The sequence below is a fragment of the Triturus cristatus genome, chromosome 1_1, assembly GCF_964204655.1.
Source record: "Triturus cristatus chromosome 1_1, aTriCri1.1, whole genome shotgun sequence".
NCBI classification, from domain to species: Eukaryota; Metazoa; Chordata; class Amphibia; order Caudata; family Salamandridae; genus Triturus; species Triturus cristatus.
The window spans coordinates 602,468,593-602,489,571 of NC_140579.1; the positions used below are offsets into that span (position 1 = coordinate 602,468,593).

Sequence of the window (20,979 nt, forward strand, 5' to 3'; positions counted from 1 at the left end):
GACCTCCGTCTTGTCTGAGTTTAGTTTCAGCAAGCTGTTCTTCATCCACTCGGCGACGGCTTTCATTCCTTCGTGGAGGTTGGTTTTGGCGGTGCGAGGGTCTTTGGTGAGGGAGAGGATTAGCTGTGTGTCGTCAGCGTAGGAGATGATGTTGAGGTCGTGCAGTCTGGCGACGCGGGCGAGAGGGGCCATGTAAATGTTGAACAGGGTCTGGCTGAGGGATGATCCTTGGGGTACGCCGCAGATGATCTTGGAGGCTTTGGATCGGAGGGGGGGGGGGGGGGGGGGGGAGTCGGACGCTCTGTGTTCTGTCGGAGAGGAAGCAGGAGGTCCAGTCTAGTGCTTTGCCACAGATTCCTGCGTCGTGGAGGCGGGTGCGTAGGGTGCGGTGGCAGACCGCGTCGAAAGCGGCTGAGAGGTCCAGGAGGATGAGGGCCGCGGTCTCGCTGTTGTCCAGCAGGGCCCTGATGTCGTCGGTGGCGGCGATGAGGGCTGTTTCAGTGCTGTAATTGCTGCGGAAACCGGACTGAGATGGGTCCAGGATGTTGTTCTCCTCGAGGTAGTGGGTCAGCTGTTTGTTGACGGTCTTCTCGATGACCTTAGCCGGGAACGGGAGCAGGGAGATTGGCCGGAAGTTCTTGAGGTGCCTCGGGTCTGCCTTGGGTTTCTTGAGCAGGGCGTTGATTTCTGCGTGCTTCCAGCTCTCCGGGAAGGTCGCTGTCTCGAAGGAGATGTTGATGGCCTTGCGGAGGTGGGGTGCAATGTTGGCGCTGGCTTTGTTGAAGATGTGGTGAGGGCATGGGTCTGACGGTGATCCGGAGTGGATGGTGCTCATAGTTTTGGTGGTGTCGTCGTCGTTGATGTTAGTCCATGCTAGCAGGGGGTCGCTGTGGGTGGTGGCCGTGGGTCCAAGGAGGCGTTGGTAGCTGTGGTGGTCTGGTTGTCGAAGCTGTCGTGTATGTCTGCGATCTTGCGGTGGAAGGAGGAGGCGAGGGAGTTGCACAGGTGTTGAGATGGTGGGATGTCGTTGGTGTTGGAGCTGGGGTTGGAGAGTTCCTTCACGATGTTAAAGAGCTCTTTGCTGTTGTGTGCGTTGTTGTCGAGGCGGTCCTTGAATGAGGTCTTTTTGGCGGCTCTGATGAGGTGGTGATGTTGGTGCATGGCGTTTTTGTGGGCTGCTTGATTCTCCGGCGTCTGTTCGTGGCGCATTTCTTCTCCAGTTTTCGGCAGTTTTGTTTGGAGGTCTGGAGGTCAGCTGTGAACCAGCTGGCGTTTTTGCTGGTCCGTCTGTTGGAGGGATTCCTGACCGGGGCGAGGGTGTTGGCTTAGTCGTCGATCCATCATCTGAGGTTGCTGGCAGCGGCGTCAGGGTCCGTGGTTTCAGCGGGTGGGCTCCGTGCGAGGGTGGTGGTTAGCTGGTCTTCGGTGACTTTGCTCCAGCATCGGCGGGGGATCTGTTGGTGCGGTGGATCTGTGAGTGCGGTGGTGGGTTTCTGTAAGGTGAAATGGATGCAGCGATGGTCGGTCCAGTGGAGATCGGAGATGTGGCTGAAGGAGATGTGGGAGCTTGCGGAGAAGATGGGGTCCAGTGTGTGCCCGGCGGAGTGGGTGGGTGTTGTCACGAGCTTTCTGAGTCCGAGGTTGTCGATCAGGGTGGTGGAGTTGGTGTCGTTCGGAAGGAAGGTCAAAAGCTAACAACTGAAACTCCCTCAATCTCCATGTAGAGTTGACACTCCCCTGCTGCTGTGACAGAAGATCCTCCAAAAGGGGCAGCCTGATCGGAGGATCGATGCTCAATTCGATATGCTTGGGATACCAGACTCTCCGTGTCCAGTCCATAGCCACAAGAATGACTTGGGCCCCTGTGCTCCTGATATTCTTGAGCACTCTGGGCGGGAGTGGTATGGGCGGAAAGGCGTGTAGGAGGCCTGAGCTCCACTTGAGATGAAAAGCATCTCTGCGTCAGATCAAACTCCAATAAGCAAAACTGCTGACATTTCACGTACTCTGCAGAGGTGAACAGAACTAACCAAGACTCTCCCCACTGCTGGAAGAAACTTAGCGCCATCTCTGGATGGAGATGCCATTCGTGGTCCGCTAGGCTTCGATGGCTGAATTAATCTGCCCTGGTATTCAGAGAACCTGCCAGGTGTTGAACCACAAGGGATATGCCATGCTGTTCCAGCCATGTCTAAGGAATCAGGGCCTCTTGACAAAGGGTCCACGACCCCACCCCACCCTGTTTGTTGCAGTACTACAAGGCGTGGTGTTGTCTGTGAACACTTGGACCAGTTCTCCCTTGATTGACGGAAGTAAGGGTTTTAACTCCAAGCGAACCACTCAGAGCTCCAGGAAGTTGATGTGGAGTCCAGGTTCCACCGGAGACCAGTCATCTGATCTCCACTTTTCCCAGATAGTCACCCAGGAGTGACTATTGTGTGATCTAGTTGTGGATGGGAGAGGGGTCTGCCTCTGACCCAATCGAGGTTGGTCAGCCGCCACTGCAGATACTGTGTAGTTCCCTCTGAGATCTGGACTATGTCGGAGAGATTCCCTTGATGTTGCGGCCACTGGAACTTCAGGTCCCACTGTTGAGTCCGCATATGCCAGCTTACATATGTCACAAGCAGGATGCAGAAGGCCATGAGGCCCGCAGCCTCACTCATTCTCACCGAACTCTAGAACAGAGGCTGAAACATCAGTAAAATAGCCTGAATATCCTGGACTCGCCGTTTGGGGTGATAAGCCCGAAACTGCACTGTGTCCAGAACAGCTTAGATGAAAGGGAGGTATGACTTCGGCATGTTGATCGTGAACCCCAGCGAATGCAGGAGGTTTGCCATAGTCTGGAAGTGGGAGACAACAACCCGAGGTGAGCCCGACTTCAACAGCCAATCATTGAGAGAGGGGAAAACTGGCACCACTGATCCGCGTAGATGGGCTGCTACCAACGCCATCACCTTGGTGAACACCAGAGGGGTGCTAGTAAGGCCAAAGGGGAGCAGGGTGAACTGAAAGTGCTTGTGGCCTACCGTAAAGAGCAGATAGCGGCGATGGACAAGCAGGACGGGAATGTGAAACTAAGTGCCCTGCAAGTCCAAAGCTACCATCCAGTCTTCTAGGACCAGGGCAGACAAGACCTGAGCCAGAGTGAGCGTCTTGAACTTTTCCTTTTTGAGAAAGTAGTCGAGGGCTCGTAGATCCAGGGTAGGGCAAAGGCCCTTGTCCTTATTGAGGACCGGAAAGTAGCTGGAATAACAACCACAGCCTACTTCTGGCACCGGAACCCCCTCTATGGCTCCCTTGGACAAGAGAGTCATGACTTCCTCCTGAAGCAAAGTCAGGTGATCCTACATCAGCCGGTCGTAAGTTGGAGGCATGGAGGGAGGAGTAGTCTAGAAGGGAGAGAGTAGCCTCTTCTGAGTATCTGAAGAACTTACCTATCCGATGTAATGTTTTCTCAGTGGTGAAGGTGATGGCTGATCCTACCACCAACTGGCCACCCAATGTCTTTAAGGGCCGGACTAGGAGGGTTTGGATGCTGAGGGTGCAGGTTGACTGACCCAACCTCTGGCCGCCGAACCACGAGGTTGGAACGAGCCGTGCCCATGGCTGCACAGAGGTTGCTGAACGTAGGTGGTCTTGTGGCTGGGTTACGGTTGGCATGGCTGAAAGCCCCTTCCGTAGCCAAGAACGGGGTAACAAGCTGACGGGGGCGACTGAGAGGCCCAAGGACTTGGCCGTAACCCGTGAGTCCCGAAAGCGCTCCAGGGCCATGTCTGCTTTGTCTCCGAAGAGACGGGTGCCATCAAAGGGCAAGTCCATGAGGGAAGCCTGGATATCCCCGAAAAGCAGGAAATTCTCAGCCAGGCATGACTTTGATCAGCCACTGTCAATGAAATTACTCTACCTAGTGAGTTGGTGGTGTCAAATCCAGAACGAATAGTGAACTTTGTCGCATCTCTTCTGTGTAATACTGCTTGAAAGAAGATGGCCCAGGCCTCCTACAGGACCTGCGGAACAGTTTCCCACAGAAAGTGGGTGTAATGGCCAAGAAGGCATGCGGTTTTCACCGAAGACAATGCAAGGCTGGCAATAGAACAAAATGTTCTTGTCCAAACTATTCAGCCTCTTGGATTTCTTGTCTGTGGGTGCAAAAGGGACCGCGCCCTGTAATACAGAGGCTTAGACCACCAAGCTCACAGGTGTAGGGTGGTTGGTGAGGAAATTTGGGTCGCCCGTAGCAGGGCAATGGTGGTGGGCAATTGTCCTATTCACATGAGCCCCTGTGCTGAGCTTAGACCAGGTTCCCAGTAAGACATCAGCCAAGGCCTCACTGAAAGGGAGGTGGGATTCCTAGGGGGAGACACCCAGCTGCAGGACCTCCGTCAAGATGCTCATCTTGACTGCCACAGAAGGGAGCTGAAGTTCCAGGACCTCAGCTGCCCTTTGCACCACCATAGCGTATGAAGAGCCTTCCTCCATAGCCACAGTAGGGGGAGAAAGCAAACTAGAATCAGGCCGCCCAAATATGAGGAACACAGCGTCACAGAATTCTGGGTGGGGGTCACTCCAGCACCTGGGAAGGTGGGGAACTGCGTAGCTGACCCAGGCACAGGTTCAGCCAAACGAAGCTTTGAATGCCGCGCCTCCTCAGTCGCCGCAGCCGACCGGCAGGGAGAAGTCAAAGCATGCTTAGACTTTTTGCGTTTTTTTTATGCTTCTTACCTGAGGGACTCAAATACTTTGAGCGGGAGGACGAAGACTTGGGGCTTTCAGACCAGTGCCTGAACCTTCCTCTCAACCAAGACCGAGAACGAGACCTCCGGGGCACACTATGTGGTGCCGCAAGTAGCTTTAGGGACTGGTCCCTCAAAGCTTTCGGAGTCATGACCTGGCAATCACAGCATGACCTCGAGTCGTGGTCACCCTCCAGGCACCAAAGACAAACCAGGTGTGGATCCGTTACCAACATGGCGCAGTGACTGGCGTCACACACCTTGAATCCAGAAGTCTTTTTGAACATCCTTCACACAAACAACTGACCTGCTCAATGGGGCCAAGCTGCTGCCTCCATTAAGTAGGTCCTGGGAGAAGGGAGGGGCGCTTGGAGGTGGTGGGTGGGTCTAGGCGGGAGGTGGGAATACAGGTTGCAAGTTGAAGCAGCAAATGAGGGGGGAAAGCTGTAAAAATGAGGAAAAAGGCACTCAGAAAAATGGGGGGAAAGGATGGAGAAATCTGTAAAAAAACGGGGGAAAAGCAGGAGAAAGCAATCAGAAAAATGGGGATGAAGCAGAGCGGTGCAACAGCACAGGAGAAGTAGCACTGGGGCTTGCTTATTAGCCTAGGATCACGCAATTTTAGATTAGTTTATGGGTCAAGAGCATTACAGTTGAGTAAAGTAGATTATTCAAATCACTAGACCTGCAGGTCTGATAAAATTTTTATGATTTTGCAAGGCCTGGACATCAAACCATGTGTAGCTTGTGCTTGTTTAATATGATGCCTGGATAAACGTGTCTGAGCTGCATTTGCTATTCAGCTGCAGCAATGCATTGATCATGTGCACTAGCAGACAGTACCTAAACTGTACTCTGTGCATGACTCAAGCAGTGCTCACACACAATACCCGAATAGTACCATAAGCTTAAATCGTACCTTGTCCTCATACAGGGGTCAAACTAAGTGTAATGAAGAACACTCCACTTCTTATGTTTCAAGTGAAAATAAATAAAACAGAGCACTATTGTAAAGCAGAAGAATTAACTGGCACCAATGTGTAATCAGCACCAATGTAAAGCAGCAGAAGAAGCGGACACAAAATAGAAAGCATATACAAACAAGCATTTGCAATGCAATAGGTCTTGCATTTGAAAGAGTTTGAGCTATTGGCATTGTAAATGACAAGGTCTTTTATTTATGTGTTTTGATAACCTGCAAGTGGTGCGTAAACACGCACTTTCTACTTATAGTCCCTGCTTACGAGAAGCAAGTCTGACAGTAAAAGAGACGCAGTTACCGCTAGCCTTGCTTCTCATAAGCAATGTCTATAAGTACAAAGTGCGTGTTTACACACCGCTTGCAGGCATTTCAAACACATAAATAAAAGACATTGCCATTTACAATGCCAATAGCTCAAACTCTCGCAACTGCAAGACCTATTGCATCGCAAATGCTTGTTGAGCTTTGAGACGGAGGCAGCAGCAGCTTTAGGAAGGCAGGGACCCTGACACTCTGGCTTTTAAAAGCAAGAGGGTGAAGGAGGCAGCTCCAGCCAAAACAGACCTTGGTCTTTGAATGCACAGCAAATGTGGCAGGATAAGTGTAAGATTTACAGCCCTTTTTACAACAGAGCTCTGTAAACTACAACCACTGGTCTCGAGTGATCCAACTCCAAGAAAGAAACAACCCCCAAATGGGGGGCTGTAAATAATGCAGATTAATATCCGGATATATGGCAAGCATCTCACCAAAAGGTGGAATGGCTACTAGGTTACCTACAGCCAATCCAGCATGTAATAACCACCTCTACAAAAATTGCTTAGTAACCCAATGAGAAGAGTCACCTATAAGGGAAAGGGCATGACTCGCACAGAGCCTGCATTGTGTTTGGTAGCCAATCCAATGCTACCACTTCTAAGGAGCAATGCTGTAGCCTAACAGACCCGGCAAAAAGAGTTTAGAGGGCATGCTTGTTGTTAGCAACTGTTCTAGCAGCAGCAATGGGGAATGCACAACTGGGTGCTGATAAAAATGTTTCAGCATCCATTTGAAAAAGGGATGCATAGGTTTGCAAAGGCGGCGGATGACAAATGTGTATGATCAACTAATAATAAGTCCATAAATGTACCTAATGATGCCCTGTAATAACGAGATTGTCAATAATGGCAATTCCAACAACATCAGACTATGCTATCTTCCATGACGATGCCGTATAAATTCACTTCATTCAAAGTACTCATTAAACATGCCAACACCTCTCTTATAAGAGAAAGTGTGGGTTCAGAGTAACACAGGTGCAGACATGGAGCTACAGCAAGATCAGGAGACATTTGAATTAATCTCCTAAAATACTCTGAGACTAAGAGATATTCTAGTACAAGTCTCTATGGTGGGGAATTGATGAAAGTTAGCTCCCAAACATTAAAAGATAGAGTAGCTCCTAGCTTCATGGAATCCCCCATATGTCCCAGAAATCAGCATACACCGTTTTAACCACAGATTCGAATAAGTAGATTGGCCCAGCACTTCATTCTTCTCAGGTCGATACAGGGAGTACTACTGAACTTAGTTAAAAGAGTGGGGGTTAGAGATAAAGAAGGCAACAAGCACCACATAAGAACAAGGTGCTAGATTAAAGTTCCGAAGCTAACAAGGACTACTTTAGGGAGAATGTTTTTCCAGCTCATGGAGTCATAATTCATCCCATGAAATGCAGATAAACAGGTTTTAACTTCAGTTGTTCAAATACATAAGGGAACATCCGTGATATAAACAAATTAAACAAAGTAAATATAAGAATAGCTGTGCAGCATATGTTGCACCAAGCAAATCCATTTTAAATTCAAGAGCGTGGTACAGGCTATTAGAGAAGAGTCCTGCTTTTCATTCCAACTAATTAAGCAGGGTTCCCCCAAACCTTCTTTTAGCAAACGGTTTAAGGGAGGCCTATGAGCTGGGACAATGGTTTAAGCCTAGTGGGCGCCCATCCCCCAGCACGTAAATAGTACTGTCTTCTTCCTGAAATACCCAGTGACAGATACTTATTTGGAAGACTAAGCATCTTTTATCAGATGTCCTGCATCAAACCTTCTCCTTGGTTTAATTTTAAGTACCCTAGGGCCACATGGAGTACTTATTGAACATTTTAGAGACATTAAAATAGTTGCACTCTTCACCCTTTGTATTCTGCAATTGTAATTATTTTTGTGGGGAATGCATCGTGTATTGTGATAAGCTATATGACCTGCAATTCACCTCAGAAGAAATCCTGTTCTCACCCTTTGGCTTAACCTCTCTGTGCAAAGTGTTTGTTGCCAGGAGACATCCTGGTTATGATTTAGCACGCTAGTAAGTTTACCAGTTCACCTTAATGATTAGCAACAGATAGCAGCTAAGCCCCTTATATGTGTACACGAATTCAACAAGCATTTGCAATGCAATAGGTCTCGCATTTTAGAACGTTGACCTATTGCTATTATAAATGACAATGCCTTTTATTATTGCAGGTTTTTAAACACATAAATAAAAGGCATTGTCAGTTACAATGCCAATAGCTCAAATTCTCGCAATTGTGAGACCTATTGCATTGCAAATGCTTGGTTCTTTATGGCCATCCAGCTCATTTCCACCAACAGACCTCCAGTCAGTTTGCATATACCATGAAGAACAAAAAAAACAGACATCTCCATTTGTGTGCACACTCTTCTGTAACTACCCGCAAATCAGACTACCACATCTGAATGTGTTATGTAAAACGGACGATCCAGTACAAATACATTAAGTGCAAGCGCAATCGGGTTATTGTTTATTTATTTTATGTTTACCTTTTTATAAAGAGCATTTCTATCAAGAAGGGGTGCTGCATACATCAACAACAAATTTCCATGCAAGCCATCTCTTACAAGGAAACAACAGCTGTAGCATCAAAGCATTTACTTTTAAACAGCATGGAAGTCGTGGTCTTCCTCAATATACTGCATAACACAGGACAATAGTCATCATCAAGACGGGAGAAAGTGAACACTAGGGAAGAGAAGAGCTAAGAGGCTAGATGGTACAGCAGCCAGAGAAGGAGGGGTGGTAGGTTGTCGAAATGCAGCACTTGAGAGGGCAGTAGGAGAAGGATGGTTAATAGGGAAGAGAGAAGAGCAAGTTGGGAGCAGCAATATACAATCTGGACAAGGAGAAAGAGGAGGCGTGGGAGGACAATGGCAGTAACAGCAAAGAGGCAGCCTGGTGAAAGAGAACAGAGAAGGAGCAAGGGAAAGTAGGCTGAGGCAAAGGGATGCAGGGGGTAATTCAGCCAGAGTAGTCGGCTTCGAACATTTTGGGGCATGGCAATAAAGTTTCCAGCGTCTCAGGGCGACTGGAAAGAAATTCCAGAAGGAGGGGCTGCCCCAGAAAAAGGTAGTGCTGCTTCTTCGTTCGATTTTTTGTTGTTGTAGGTTGTGTAAGCTTCTCAGCCTTTTGCTGGCACAAGAGATTTTGAGAGATGTGAAAACGACTCCAGCTGTTGCACGTTTAGTGCTTTAAAAGTAATGCAAGCCTGCTCGAACTTAATAACAGATTGAGATCCCTTACAACTAAAGGTATGTGGTTAGACCTTCTTGAGCCCGAGATGAACTAGGCCACCAAGTAAATTATGATGTAATTGAGATTAAAGAGCACATTTGATTGCCTGCCGAGATGGCAGTCCCATAATCAATCCTGGCTAAAATACCACAACGCAGGTCAGTTTGTTGGATAAATGCTTGTTTTTTGTGTGGCTTTTTGCTGTATGTTCAATTTGTGAAGACATGGAAAAATGTGGTTAAAGCCACATGCCAGGCAATTTGACTTCATTGAGCTGATGACGAAGACACTCTGAATATATAAATCAGACAGCCATTCTTTCTAAGCATTTTTGTGGTCTGCAGAAAGATTAAACTCTTGAATTAAACTTAAAAGCTTGAAAAGGTGCAAGGACATTGATTTATGCAGGGTCAAGGGGTACTGTTTTAGAGTATGGATAACACAAATTGAATAGATCTTAAAATTGATCTGTGCATCATACATATCGGTGTATTGCAACACCTGACACCGCTATCAACATTCTGATACGTTTCATACAGTAATTGAACCACATAGGCGCTAGAACAGACTCCTTAGGAACACGGCTCATGGCGGGGGTAAATTCGAGGGTGGCGCTACTCATTGGGTAAGCGCAGCATGGATACCCGCACACGGACCGAGCAGCTATTTTAACTCCGTATATGTTAAGTTCCTGCGTTGCGTAGAGATTTGTTAATTGTCAAGTTTTGTCATCTGCAGACTCAACAGATTTTCAATCGAAACCCCAGTTGAAGCCAATTTAACCCTGCCAGGCTCGATTTCTCTGAGGCTTGTCTTTCTGCTACAGCCAGCAGTCACTTCCGGAACTAACTTCGCCGCTGCTTTCCTGCTGCAGCATTGCAACAGCAGTCTCCCGCCTGACGTTTTCCCTGGGAGTGGATTTGGGGCGGGGAAAGCCGCTGTCTAACTCACTCCCAGGCTCACCTCTCCTCAGGTGTTCTTCAGAATGAGGTCCAAGTTTGCACCTGCGCTGCCCGGCGCCACCAGCTCTCCAAACAAGCATGCGGTGGGAGCGTGTGAAAGCTACCATCACTAGAGAGGAGACGCCATGCGCGTGCACATTGCCTGTCCGTGCGCGCACATGGTTTGTCTCCCTTCGCGCACCAAACCGACAACAATAGTCTTGCCAAGGCGAAGCAGCGCGTGCGCTGCGTTCGCTAGGCGAGACCTAATAACGTCCGATCCTCATCACATACAGCATGAAAGCCCAGACCGGAATATTTTGATAAGGTAAAACCAGCCGCCCTATAGAGCAAGAAGGAGAGCGAAAAGCAAACAGAGACAGCAACAATTCCCTCTAATTACAAATAGAAGTAAACTGAAAATAATTTAATGGTTTGATAGTCAAACATCACGTATGAAAAAAGAAATCAAAGTAAGAAACGAATTTCAGGCTCGAGTCTTGTATATAATTAAGCAGTGACGCAAGAAAATCTCAAGCAACCTGTGAAAAAGAGACTCTAACACCGGTATGACCTGGTCTGAATGGCAATGCCTTCACCATTATGCTAAGAATCCTTTACGCTGGAACAGGGACTGATTTATATGTAGACTTCACAGTGAAACAGTCACATATCAAATTAAAATATACTCATAGCACTAACAAACGAAGGTATGAGCTTAATTGTCAAACCAGCAGTTTGCCATTTAAGTACCACTGCGGATCTCTACAATCAGTGAACATTAGCCTGTAATCACTCAAGTAAGTGCCTGCTTGTTCCCCAGGGGCATTATGTCATGTGCGCTTGTTAGGAGCACGGAAAAGAATGAAAGCTACATCTGAGGATCTTCACAGCAGAAACAAGCAGTGCGTTGAGAGCACTTGCAGTGTTTATGTACATCACTTACAATTAAAGCTGCCGGTAAGAGGCAAACTACTCAGTAAATCAAGTGAAAAGGTTAGTTTCTAAGTAATTGATTAACTAAGTGGGTTAATCTTGTGACACAACAAACGTGTGAAAGTGCAGTTGCTCTTTACATGGAAACCTATGCGCGGTGCAAATTTGTGTATTTTTATTTAGCTTTTTACTCTTTCGATGTTTAACAGCAGTTGGGCTTTTTTTAAGTAGGATATTGGGTTGATTTGGGTTTCATTTTAAGGGGATTGGGCTGGTTTGTCAACTTGTGTGGTGCAGCCATCCCCTTCCATCTCTTCCAAAGAGAAACCCTGACCCCCTCCAACGATTATGGTTATTTTGCCCGGGTGTTTTCTAATAGTGGGAGGGGAATCGCTACTTCCCCTCCCACTATTACAAAACACCCGGGTGGGTTAGGAGAGCCCTTCGTGCCTGCAAAAGAAGCTAGATTAAAGACAATAAAGAAAATAGTGCTCACAGACTGTAGCTAAAACAGACTGTGTAACAACACAAGTAAAAAGTCCAGTCCTCATGGGAGGTTACAAATGCAGACAAGGCACTACTAAGGCGGGACTAACAAGCCCATTAACGAATCAGAAGCAACTACTTAGAAAGGACAGTAGCAGGAGCCAATTAAAAAGATGAGTGGAGAGTGGGCGTAGCTTCAAGTCCATACCTGAATGCAGCATGCCTTGAAGAGTAGCGCATGCGCTGCCCAGGCTCGACCTAAAAAACTGGTATGCACCATCAAAGGTGATGAAAGCCATAACATGTTGGGATCCTTTATCTCACTACCTGATAGTATTCAGCCCTCAAATCTTAGCTGGTAAATCAGTAAACATTAGTTACAGCCCAACAAGATCTTCAGTTCTCGGTACTAGATGACTCTCAATCCAAATTTACTTGTTTAAGCAGTGCAAGTCCATATATAGATTTCTCCAAACTCTTCCCAGAATCGTAATGAGAGATACCCTTGAAGTATGGGTTTGATTATGCCTTCCTCTCACAGATTTCAACATTTTGAATAAGTCCACTCAGATACTAAAAAGCACTTGTGCTTCACAGGCAACACACCCTCCTTCAACTTTGAGCAATGGGAAAATCCTTGCAATTTTCCTAATGTATCTTCAAACAATTACACATACTTACCACCCACTTACAAGTATCATCTTTAACTGCAGACTGTGTAATCTTCTCTCCTAGTGGCAACAACATCTTGAGCTTTATAGCATACACCAACACTAGGAAGTCCAATCCTTTCTTTAATATACACACTTTCCCATTACTACTTCGGGTATGAGGATTTCTTTGTCTAGTATTCCCTATAAGTTCACTCTTGCTCTCACCATACACAGATACTGTTACATCTGGAAACAATCATTTTCTTGTTCCACTTACTCTCTTTTGTCACTTCCGGGGTAACAATTTTGATTCTTGTATCATTCATAATCTACATAAAGTTATACGTTTTTTTCTGTCAACCACAATCTGTGCATACAGGTCTTCAACCTGTTCATGAAATGAGCTGTACTCCCAGTGTCCAATACACACTTCCGATGGCACTGCACTTCTTTGCAGTATAGATGTGAGACCATGAATCCCAACCAACATGAAACTTAACTATTTTCTACATGTTTTTTCTATCCCATTAAGATTCTTTGATCTATTTCCCTTTATGTATTCTCCTTGTTTGTAGTATCGTTCAGCACTCCGTGTTCCATGTTGACCTCTTTTGTTGCCTCTTATGATACATGTACAATTCATGCAGCATAAATAAACTTTTTCTAAGTCAAATGCCTACAAACCAAAAGTTCCTCTTGTATTTTTTTTATTTCCTCAAACAACCAGCTGACCAATAACAAGTTGTGATGCAGTAGAAAAAATGTGTCTAAACACGACTATGTTTTATTTATTTATTAAGAAGTTTTATATAGCGCTGGACAGACCCGAGGGTATCAGAGCGCTTTACAACAGATTTAAGCAGAAATCACATAAGAACGGCATAGTCCAACATAAATGTTCAGAGAACCCAGTGTGCTGAGCGTCATTGAGGTGGGGAAGTCCTGAGATAGCCTCGATGAGTGCACAGTGTCTTGGGCTCAGCCTCATTCCGGGAAGGGGAAACGATGGGGGGGATCGGGGAGGGTGGAAGAGGTAGGTTGAGGTGGAGCATTATCGAGTGGCTGCAGAGTGTAGGAAGAGGTAGGTTGTAGTGGAACATTGTCAAGGGGTTGCGTAGTGCAAGCTTGTGCGTTTCGGCGGCGGCTCTCGATTCGGGAAGGCATGGTTGAGGTAGAGGTCTTTTAGGAGTCTTGAATTTTATAAAGGAAGGGATAGTCCTGATATCGACTGGGATGGAGTTCCAGATTTTTGGTGCGTTTCCAGCGAAGGATCGTGCAGCGTTTTTTTGTTTTCGTGTTTTCATGGGGATGAGTAGCATGGTGTTGGAGCTCCTGAGGTTTCTTGTCTGGCCGGCTTTCTTGAGTTTGGAGGCCAGGTATTGTGGTTTCCATGTGTGCAAGGCTTTGTGCGTGAGGCAGGCAGTTCGAAAGCTGGCCCGTATTTCGACTGGGAGCCATTTTAGTTCTCTGAGTGCTGGTGATAGGTGGTCATATTTCTTAACTCCGGTGACCATTCTGGCAGCTACATTGAGAGTTGTTTTGTGGGGGGCTACGTGGGATCGAACTGTATCGGTGAGGATTGCGTTCCCATAGTCGAGTCTGGATAGCACCAGTGATTGGGTGGCTTGTTTGAGGTCCTTGGGCAGGATGAAGGGCTTGATTTTGTTGAGGAGCTTCAGATTGAGGAAGGCACTCTTCGCGGAGAACTTAATGTGTTTGTACATGTTCAGTTTCGGGTCTTGGGTGATTCATAGAGATTTTACCGAATTAGCCAGGGAGAGATTACCGTTGAGGGCATCGATTGCTTTTAGCCACTCTACAATTTGAGGGTTTTCTTCTTTGTTGGAGATGAGGAGGAATTCAGTTTTGTCTTGATTGAGTTTAAGGTGGTTTGTTGATAGCCAGTGTTGAACTTCTCTAAGAGTGTTGTTGAGTCTTAGAATGTCATTAATGGAGGAGATCTGGGTGTCATCTGCATATAGATAAAAGGGAATGTTGGCTTTTTTGAGAAGGGTGATGAGGGGTTCCATGTATATGTTGAACAGTTGAGGGGAGAGCACTGAGCCTTGGGGGACACCTCTGCTGACGGGGTGTAGGTCGGATGTAAGGGTTTTGATTTTTACCCTTTGGAAGCGGTTGTGTAAGAAGGAGGAGAACTATTTTAGGACCACCCCGTCCGCACCTACTCTATCTTGGAGAGCCTTGATGAGTAGATTGTGGTCAACTATGTCAAAGGCTGCCGATAGGTCCAGGAGGATGAGTAGGCAGCTTTGGTCAGTGTCTAGAGACTTGTGGATGTCATCCACGATGTTAAGGATTGCGGTTTCGGTGCTGCAGCCTTTTCTGAAGCCCAATTGGTGGGGATCTAGCAGGTTGATGTTGTCCATGTGCTGGGTCAGTTGATGGAGAACGCATTTTTCAAGGATTTTGGATAGAAAGGGGAGATTGGAGACAGGTCTGAAGTTGTTCAGATCGCTGGTGTCTAGGCCTGGCTTTTTCAATAGTGGTGTGACTTGGCCAACTTGGAGGCAGTCTGGTATGACGCCGGTTTTCAAGGAGCGGTTTATGATTTCGCACCAAAGTGGGGCAAGGGAGTTTCAGCTTTTTTCGTCAATTGGGTGGGTACAGGATCGAGAACGTGGGATGCGGGCTTGGAGGAAGAGATCAATTTAAGAATCTCAGCTTCAAGTACGGGGTCGAAGGATTTACAGGCTTCAGTGGGGAGCTTGTTTGTGTTGGTTTTGATTGTTACGGTTGGGTTTTTGCAGGAGGGATTGAGGTTGATGTCTAGTGATAGCTCAATCTTGGTGACTTTTTTCGTTGAAGAAGTTGGCGAAGTTGTCACACAGGTCACCTTTCAAATGATTTCTGTTTTACTGATATCTGAAATTCATCTGCTACTATCTCCTCAGAGGGTGTATAGTGAGGCAAGTTATCATACACATTTTGCCCTTCATTCCACAAATAATGCATTACAAGTCGTTTTTTTCTGGTCTATATTGTTGTCTCTTAGTGATTCCTAAACAAGCATTCAATTTTTTTAAATGGGCGGATTCCTCAGCTCCTGTAGAAATAATGTTGGTGATCTAACATTCTGCATGGTGGAGCAGACCACACTAGTTGTTTAAAAAAATTATGATGTCAAAAATAAAAAGATCAATAAAGAGAAAAAACCCTATGTCTCTCACAAGAGTGCTGGCAACATAACGTGCAAAAAAATGTTTATTGAAAATTAAACACAAAGATTTATTTTCGAAGTTATCGGCTTCACTATTGTTCAGTGTAGCATCAAAACCACAACATTCTTCAATAGTCAAACTCCGTAAAGCGTCATCATCGCTGTGCCTTTGATCCCATATAAATGGACTCCGAATAAATTCTTCGCTAGCAGGTTTTGCTGTGCTTCTTGAAACAGTTATTACTACCTCCTTTACTCTGACAATCTCCAAGCATCTGCTAACTTCTAGTTGTGCAGTGCAGATCTACTTCTATGTTCCACAGTTATCTTTTTCTGTTCACCATGAATCACACACAAGAAAGGTATGTTCCTAATTCAGATCATAGTGCACTGTTCCTGTTCTTCAGGCGTGTGGTTCCTGGTTTATTGTTCTGCACCTTTCCTCACAAATCGCCAATGACAAGAGCACTGGCTCCCTGGCAATTTCACAACTTCTCTTCTGTTTTACTTTCTGTGCCAAAATGGCAGACATTTACAACTATGTCACATTCTAACATTGTATACCACTTCGAATTGGGTAATGAGGCCCAACAACATTGGTAGATACACCCACAAGATGTCTTTTGCCTAAGTACTCAACCACCAGATGGACTCCACAGTGAAACGCACCTGAGCATGGGAACTTTGCTTTCACAGCTGAAAGCATGTGTGTCACAGGTGCTACCGCCTTACTCCACATACACACAAGGGAGTGTTAGTCGGCAAATTCTAAGGACAAACATTCCACATAAAATAGAAGGGGGATAATACAATACGACAGCTGTTCTCAAATACATGAGTTAACTGTCGCAAAACAGAATGCGTCAAACAGGACTCTAGATTTAGGCACAAAGAACTTCCCACAAAAACTTCCCACTGGTCAGTCAGCTAATGCTGCAATATTTCCTAAGCATATATATGATTTCTTGGCCACAAAGATGAGCTGTAACCACTGTACATATGGATAATAACAAACATTTAAACTTACACTCATTATCGCCTCCAGGTGGGTGGTAAAATGAAAGGCCAAGAGATATTATGGCTGCGATTTCCAAAATGATGAGAGTGACGTCCTGCAGTGCCTCCCATACTAACTGAAGAAAGGTTTTGGCTTTTTTCGGCGGTATCACATTTTGGCCAAACACTTGCCTCCGCTTCTCCAAGTCTGCTGGGTTTCCCGATAGACCTGTATGAATGAGAGAGTGGGAAAAAAGGTTAGCAAGACCAGACCTTTCCAGACAAGAGCCTGCAGAAGTATGCGTTATTCATAATGCTGGATTATGTGCAATTAGCAACGCATCAGTCTGGCTACAGACTCCAAAATTCATTTAGCCCCGTCACCTACGGAGCAGCCCAAAACTCCCAACAGACATTTTACTTCAAGTAATCTCCATAAACATAACTGTAGCTTAATCATTATCTGTTGAGTATTATCCGCGGATGTTCAAAGAGGATATAACAGCTTCTCTAACCTACCACACAGAGAGAGACAACCTACATGGACCCTTTTTAGGAATACAGTTTTGTTACGTGCATAAACAGCGCAAGTGCAACAGGTCACTGCAAATTCATTGCGAGTCAAAGAAATAAAATATTTAATGCAAGGAAGGAAGAAAGAAAGATGAAAAGGCTTCATGTTTAAAACAAGGTTTTAGACAAGTTAATTTCACAGACTGGGAGCCAACGAGCTGACGTTGGACTGTTTTTTTGTTTTTTTTAACAAACCCCGAGAAGTCTTGCTGCTGCGTTCTGTACACCTTTAAGTCAGTTAAGGACTTGCTTGGGAATCCCTGGATACAGTGAGTTCCGTAGAATATAGATTATATTGGTCTAAAATTAAAAAGTAGAGAGGGATCAGCTGTAGATTTTTTTTAAAGAAGGTGGGGGGGGGGGGGGGACAGAGGTGTTTTTCCAATTGCCGGTAACTTAGCACCTTACAAGAAGACTGCTCATCTGTATAATAGCAGGGCATATTGCTTCCTTCACTAATTTCAGAAGCCGGGGACATGCAGGATCGAACAGTGTTGATGGTTCTAAAAAGTTTTGCAAACATTTACTTCAGGTAGTTGGGCAAACTCACTAAATGATCGATATCAGTCTACCAATGTAAATAGGAGACTTGGTCTATTTGGTGTTCAAATTCAAAATTTTTCTTTAAAGAAAGTAGCTAAGCTATCACACAATTTGTAAGGGCTGTACAGAAAGGTTACCCACTTCGGAATGGCGAAGTAAAGAGCTCTTGAGATGGACTGGGTGAGATTGAACTTGAAAATGAATAGACATTCTCAACTGGGGATTATCTTGCAGCCTCGTGCAAGTGTAAATACTTTTTCACACAATTGCAACATCTCCCCTGTGGTGTTCGCTGGCCTTTCCTTGTTTTGAATTTTGTAGGAATGCCCATTTCGATATCAGATCCTTAGATCATCCAGGTTTTCGTAAGAAATAGGAAATCATGCAGTTCTATGCTGTGTTTAACTATGGATCTAGTGTTAAGAAGGTGGAAGTCGAGGCTAATGTCAAGGTGGATTTGTCGGGCCAGCGTAACTGGATGCAAAATGTGTTCAGGATTACACGGGATCATGGTAAAAGACCTGGAACCACATGTGTTACACGGCACGATATAAGTGTTATTAAGTTCAAAAAGTCTGCAGGAGGGCATAACTGTAGGTCTGAGGGATTTAAACTGCTATAGAGAATAGCAGATCCTTTCCTGAGAGGCAAGGCTCCTGGCACTGGGAGCGGCGATGGACGCAGACTAGCTCTCCATCAGCACGGAAATATTAGCGTGCTTCAGAAAATAGCCCGCCATGTCCAGTGGGCATCGGTACGTGAAGCATTCCATATAAATGACATTTGATCAGGAAGGCTTTTCAAAGTAGGTTTATTCTCATAAGAAAATCCCATCCATCAAGAAGCAAGCCAGAGTTTCAACTGCAGTACAACTCAAGTAATAACAAGTTCTACGTGACATAAACAAGGTTCCATTATGACATAGTTTCCAATACTCTTCTCTCAATTAAAGAGACACTTCACACACCTCCCTTCCTTTACAAAACAAAATATACACATTATCTATACATAGTCTGATAAGTAACTAGGACGTTTTACAATCCTAGAGGAACAGCGTGTGTTTGTCACATCATTGTTATTATCAATGTTTTTTGTAAATAAACCATTAGGAATGGGAACTCTACCATCCACATTTCCTTTAAGAACCGCCACTCTGTTCAAATTCCAAATGCGATGATCTTTAGTTTTAATAGCATTTTTGAACACTTTAATGACTTTGAGGGGTTTAAGAAACTTTGAATTAGACTTACCACCCATACCAGGACGTTTAATCATGACCCAATCTCCTACGTTCACCACAGTTCTTTTAACCGCATTTTTTATATCATAATATTTTTTCCTTTCTTTAGCTTTTTCCTTCTTCCCCATTTTGTACTTCTTTGCCATCACATTCACATTCTTTACCCTTGGCTAATTCATATCTGTTGACCCAACCAGGTTCAAGAAAAGTATTAGGCACCCTACCACGAAATAACAGAAAGGGAGTTTTTTCTATTGTACCATGAAGAGACAATCTGTATTCTTCCACTTTTTTCAAAATTTCAGCTTTCCAATCCAATGATAGTGCTTTCGCCAAAGTAACCGATTCCTTGAGAACTCTATTAAATCTCTCAATCATTCCATTGCTTTCTGGATGATATAGCGAGCAAGTTTTATTAACACCACCTCTGGATGATAAAAACTCCTCCATCTCTCTAGAAATTAACTGAACCCCATTGTCCGTCAAAATAGACTCAGGCCTACCTTCGCTGGAAAATAATTCCTTCAAGCATTTGATAATGTGAGCTGAATATATCAAGGACAAAAAAAATACCTCAGGCCATCTAGAATACATGTCCATAATCACCAATACAAAAGTTTGCACACCACCATGATGAATAGGACCAAGTATATCTAAAGCAATATCTTGCTAGGGACGACAAGGACGTCTCCTTAAGATCATAGGTTGAACCCGTGGACACTTAGTTTTGTCACTCAATATTCAAGGAACACACTCACGTACTACATGTTCAACACATTTATCCATTCCAGGCCACCAGTAAGACATACGCAACCTCTCTTTACTTTTAGTGAGACCAGCATGATTTTCATGTACTAAATCCACCAATTCATTTCTAATACTGCTTGGAAGAATTAATCTTGTTCCACGAAATAATAATCCATTCACAACTGACAACTCATTACGTATGATCCAATACGGTTTCATACTATCAGCTTTAGGTTTTCGATCACTCCAACCTTTTTGGACAAATGACATGACATTATTCAAAATCGAATCAATGACCAATTCCTCCTTCCATTTTTTCTCCACAATTATATTGTGATCAACCACACATACCCATTCCTTTGAGTCATCAAACTCCTAATTTTCAAGAGTATCTTTAGGAATCAGGCGTGACAAAACATCAGCAAATCCATTATCAACTCCAGGGATATATTTGAGTGAAAAGCTATACTCCTGTAAACCAATAAACCACCTTGTAATCCTAGCAGAAATCAAATCTAAACCTTTTTTATTGAAAACCTCCACCAAAGGCTTATGATCCGTGCAAACCTCAAAGTCAACTCCCCATAAAAACTTCTTCAATTTTTTTATTGCCCAAAAAACAGCCAGAGATTCCCACTCTGTCACAGAATAACGTGTTTCAGGATCCCTTGAAGTTCTAGAAAGGAACATGACAGTTTGTACACCATAAGGACCATTTTGTTGCAAAACAGCCCCCAACCCCTTTTCACTAGCCTCAGTAACCAGGATGGGTTTGATTGAAGGATCAAAACTCTTGAGAGAAGGAGCGTTGTCAAATCGCAACTTTGGGAACATTTTTGCTTTTACACATTAAAGAAGAATGACCCCTTCTTTTGCATTTTGAGCACGTTTGACTTAAAGCAAGACATCTTTTATAATTTACGAGATGTCCTACTCTACCACATCTGTAACATCTCCATTGCTCACTAGACTTTCCTTTAAACTCTTCTTTGTTAGATGCTGAATCATTTTTACTGATTTTAACTTTCTTTTGATTTTTGTCCTTAACAAGTTGAACATTGACTTCCTTTACGTTGTCTTTTTTAATAATATCAACACATTTTAACGAATGTTCAATTCTTTTTGCTACATTGAGTACCTCATCTAAAGTAGGTTCATCACGTAGCCAAAGCTCTTCTCTAACTCTTTCCATGTTACACCCAAACAAGAACTGATCACGAATGCGTTCATCTGTTAAGTTCTCAAATTTACATGAGGAGGCAAGCTTTCGCAAGTTAGTAACATACATTTCAATAGTTTCATCTTCCATTTGAGTTCTCTTGGCAAATTGATATCTTTCTAAGATTGTACTTACTTTAGGTAGATAATGATTGTCTAACTTCTTAATGCAGA

At 44.7% G+C, this 20,979-nt stretch overlaps 2 protein-coding genes across 5 annotated transcripts in view; one reads left to right on the forward strand and one right to left on the reverse strand.

Moving 5' to 3' along the window:
• Positions 1 to 20,979, reverse strand: part of LOC146870694 (plasma membrane calcium-transporting ATPase 4-like) — a 1,872,989-nt gene that overhangs the window by 776,088 nt on the left and 1,075,922 nt on the right. For all 4 annotated transcript variants that reach the window (XM_085646147.1, XM_085646144.1, XM_085646145.1 and 1 more), the window contains one exon: positions 16,516 to 16,713. In XM_085646147.1, coding sequence (XP_085502273.1) covers positions 16,516 to 16,713 — 198 coding nt within the window. The remainder of the gene's footprint in view (positions 1 to 16,515; positions 16,714 to 20,979) is intronic.
• Positions 1 to 20,979, forward strand: part of LOC146870697 (uncharacterized) — a 250,107-nt gene that overhangs the window by 83,399 nt on the left and 145,729 nt on the right. The gene's annotated exons all lie outside the window — the stretch shown is intronic.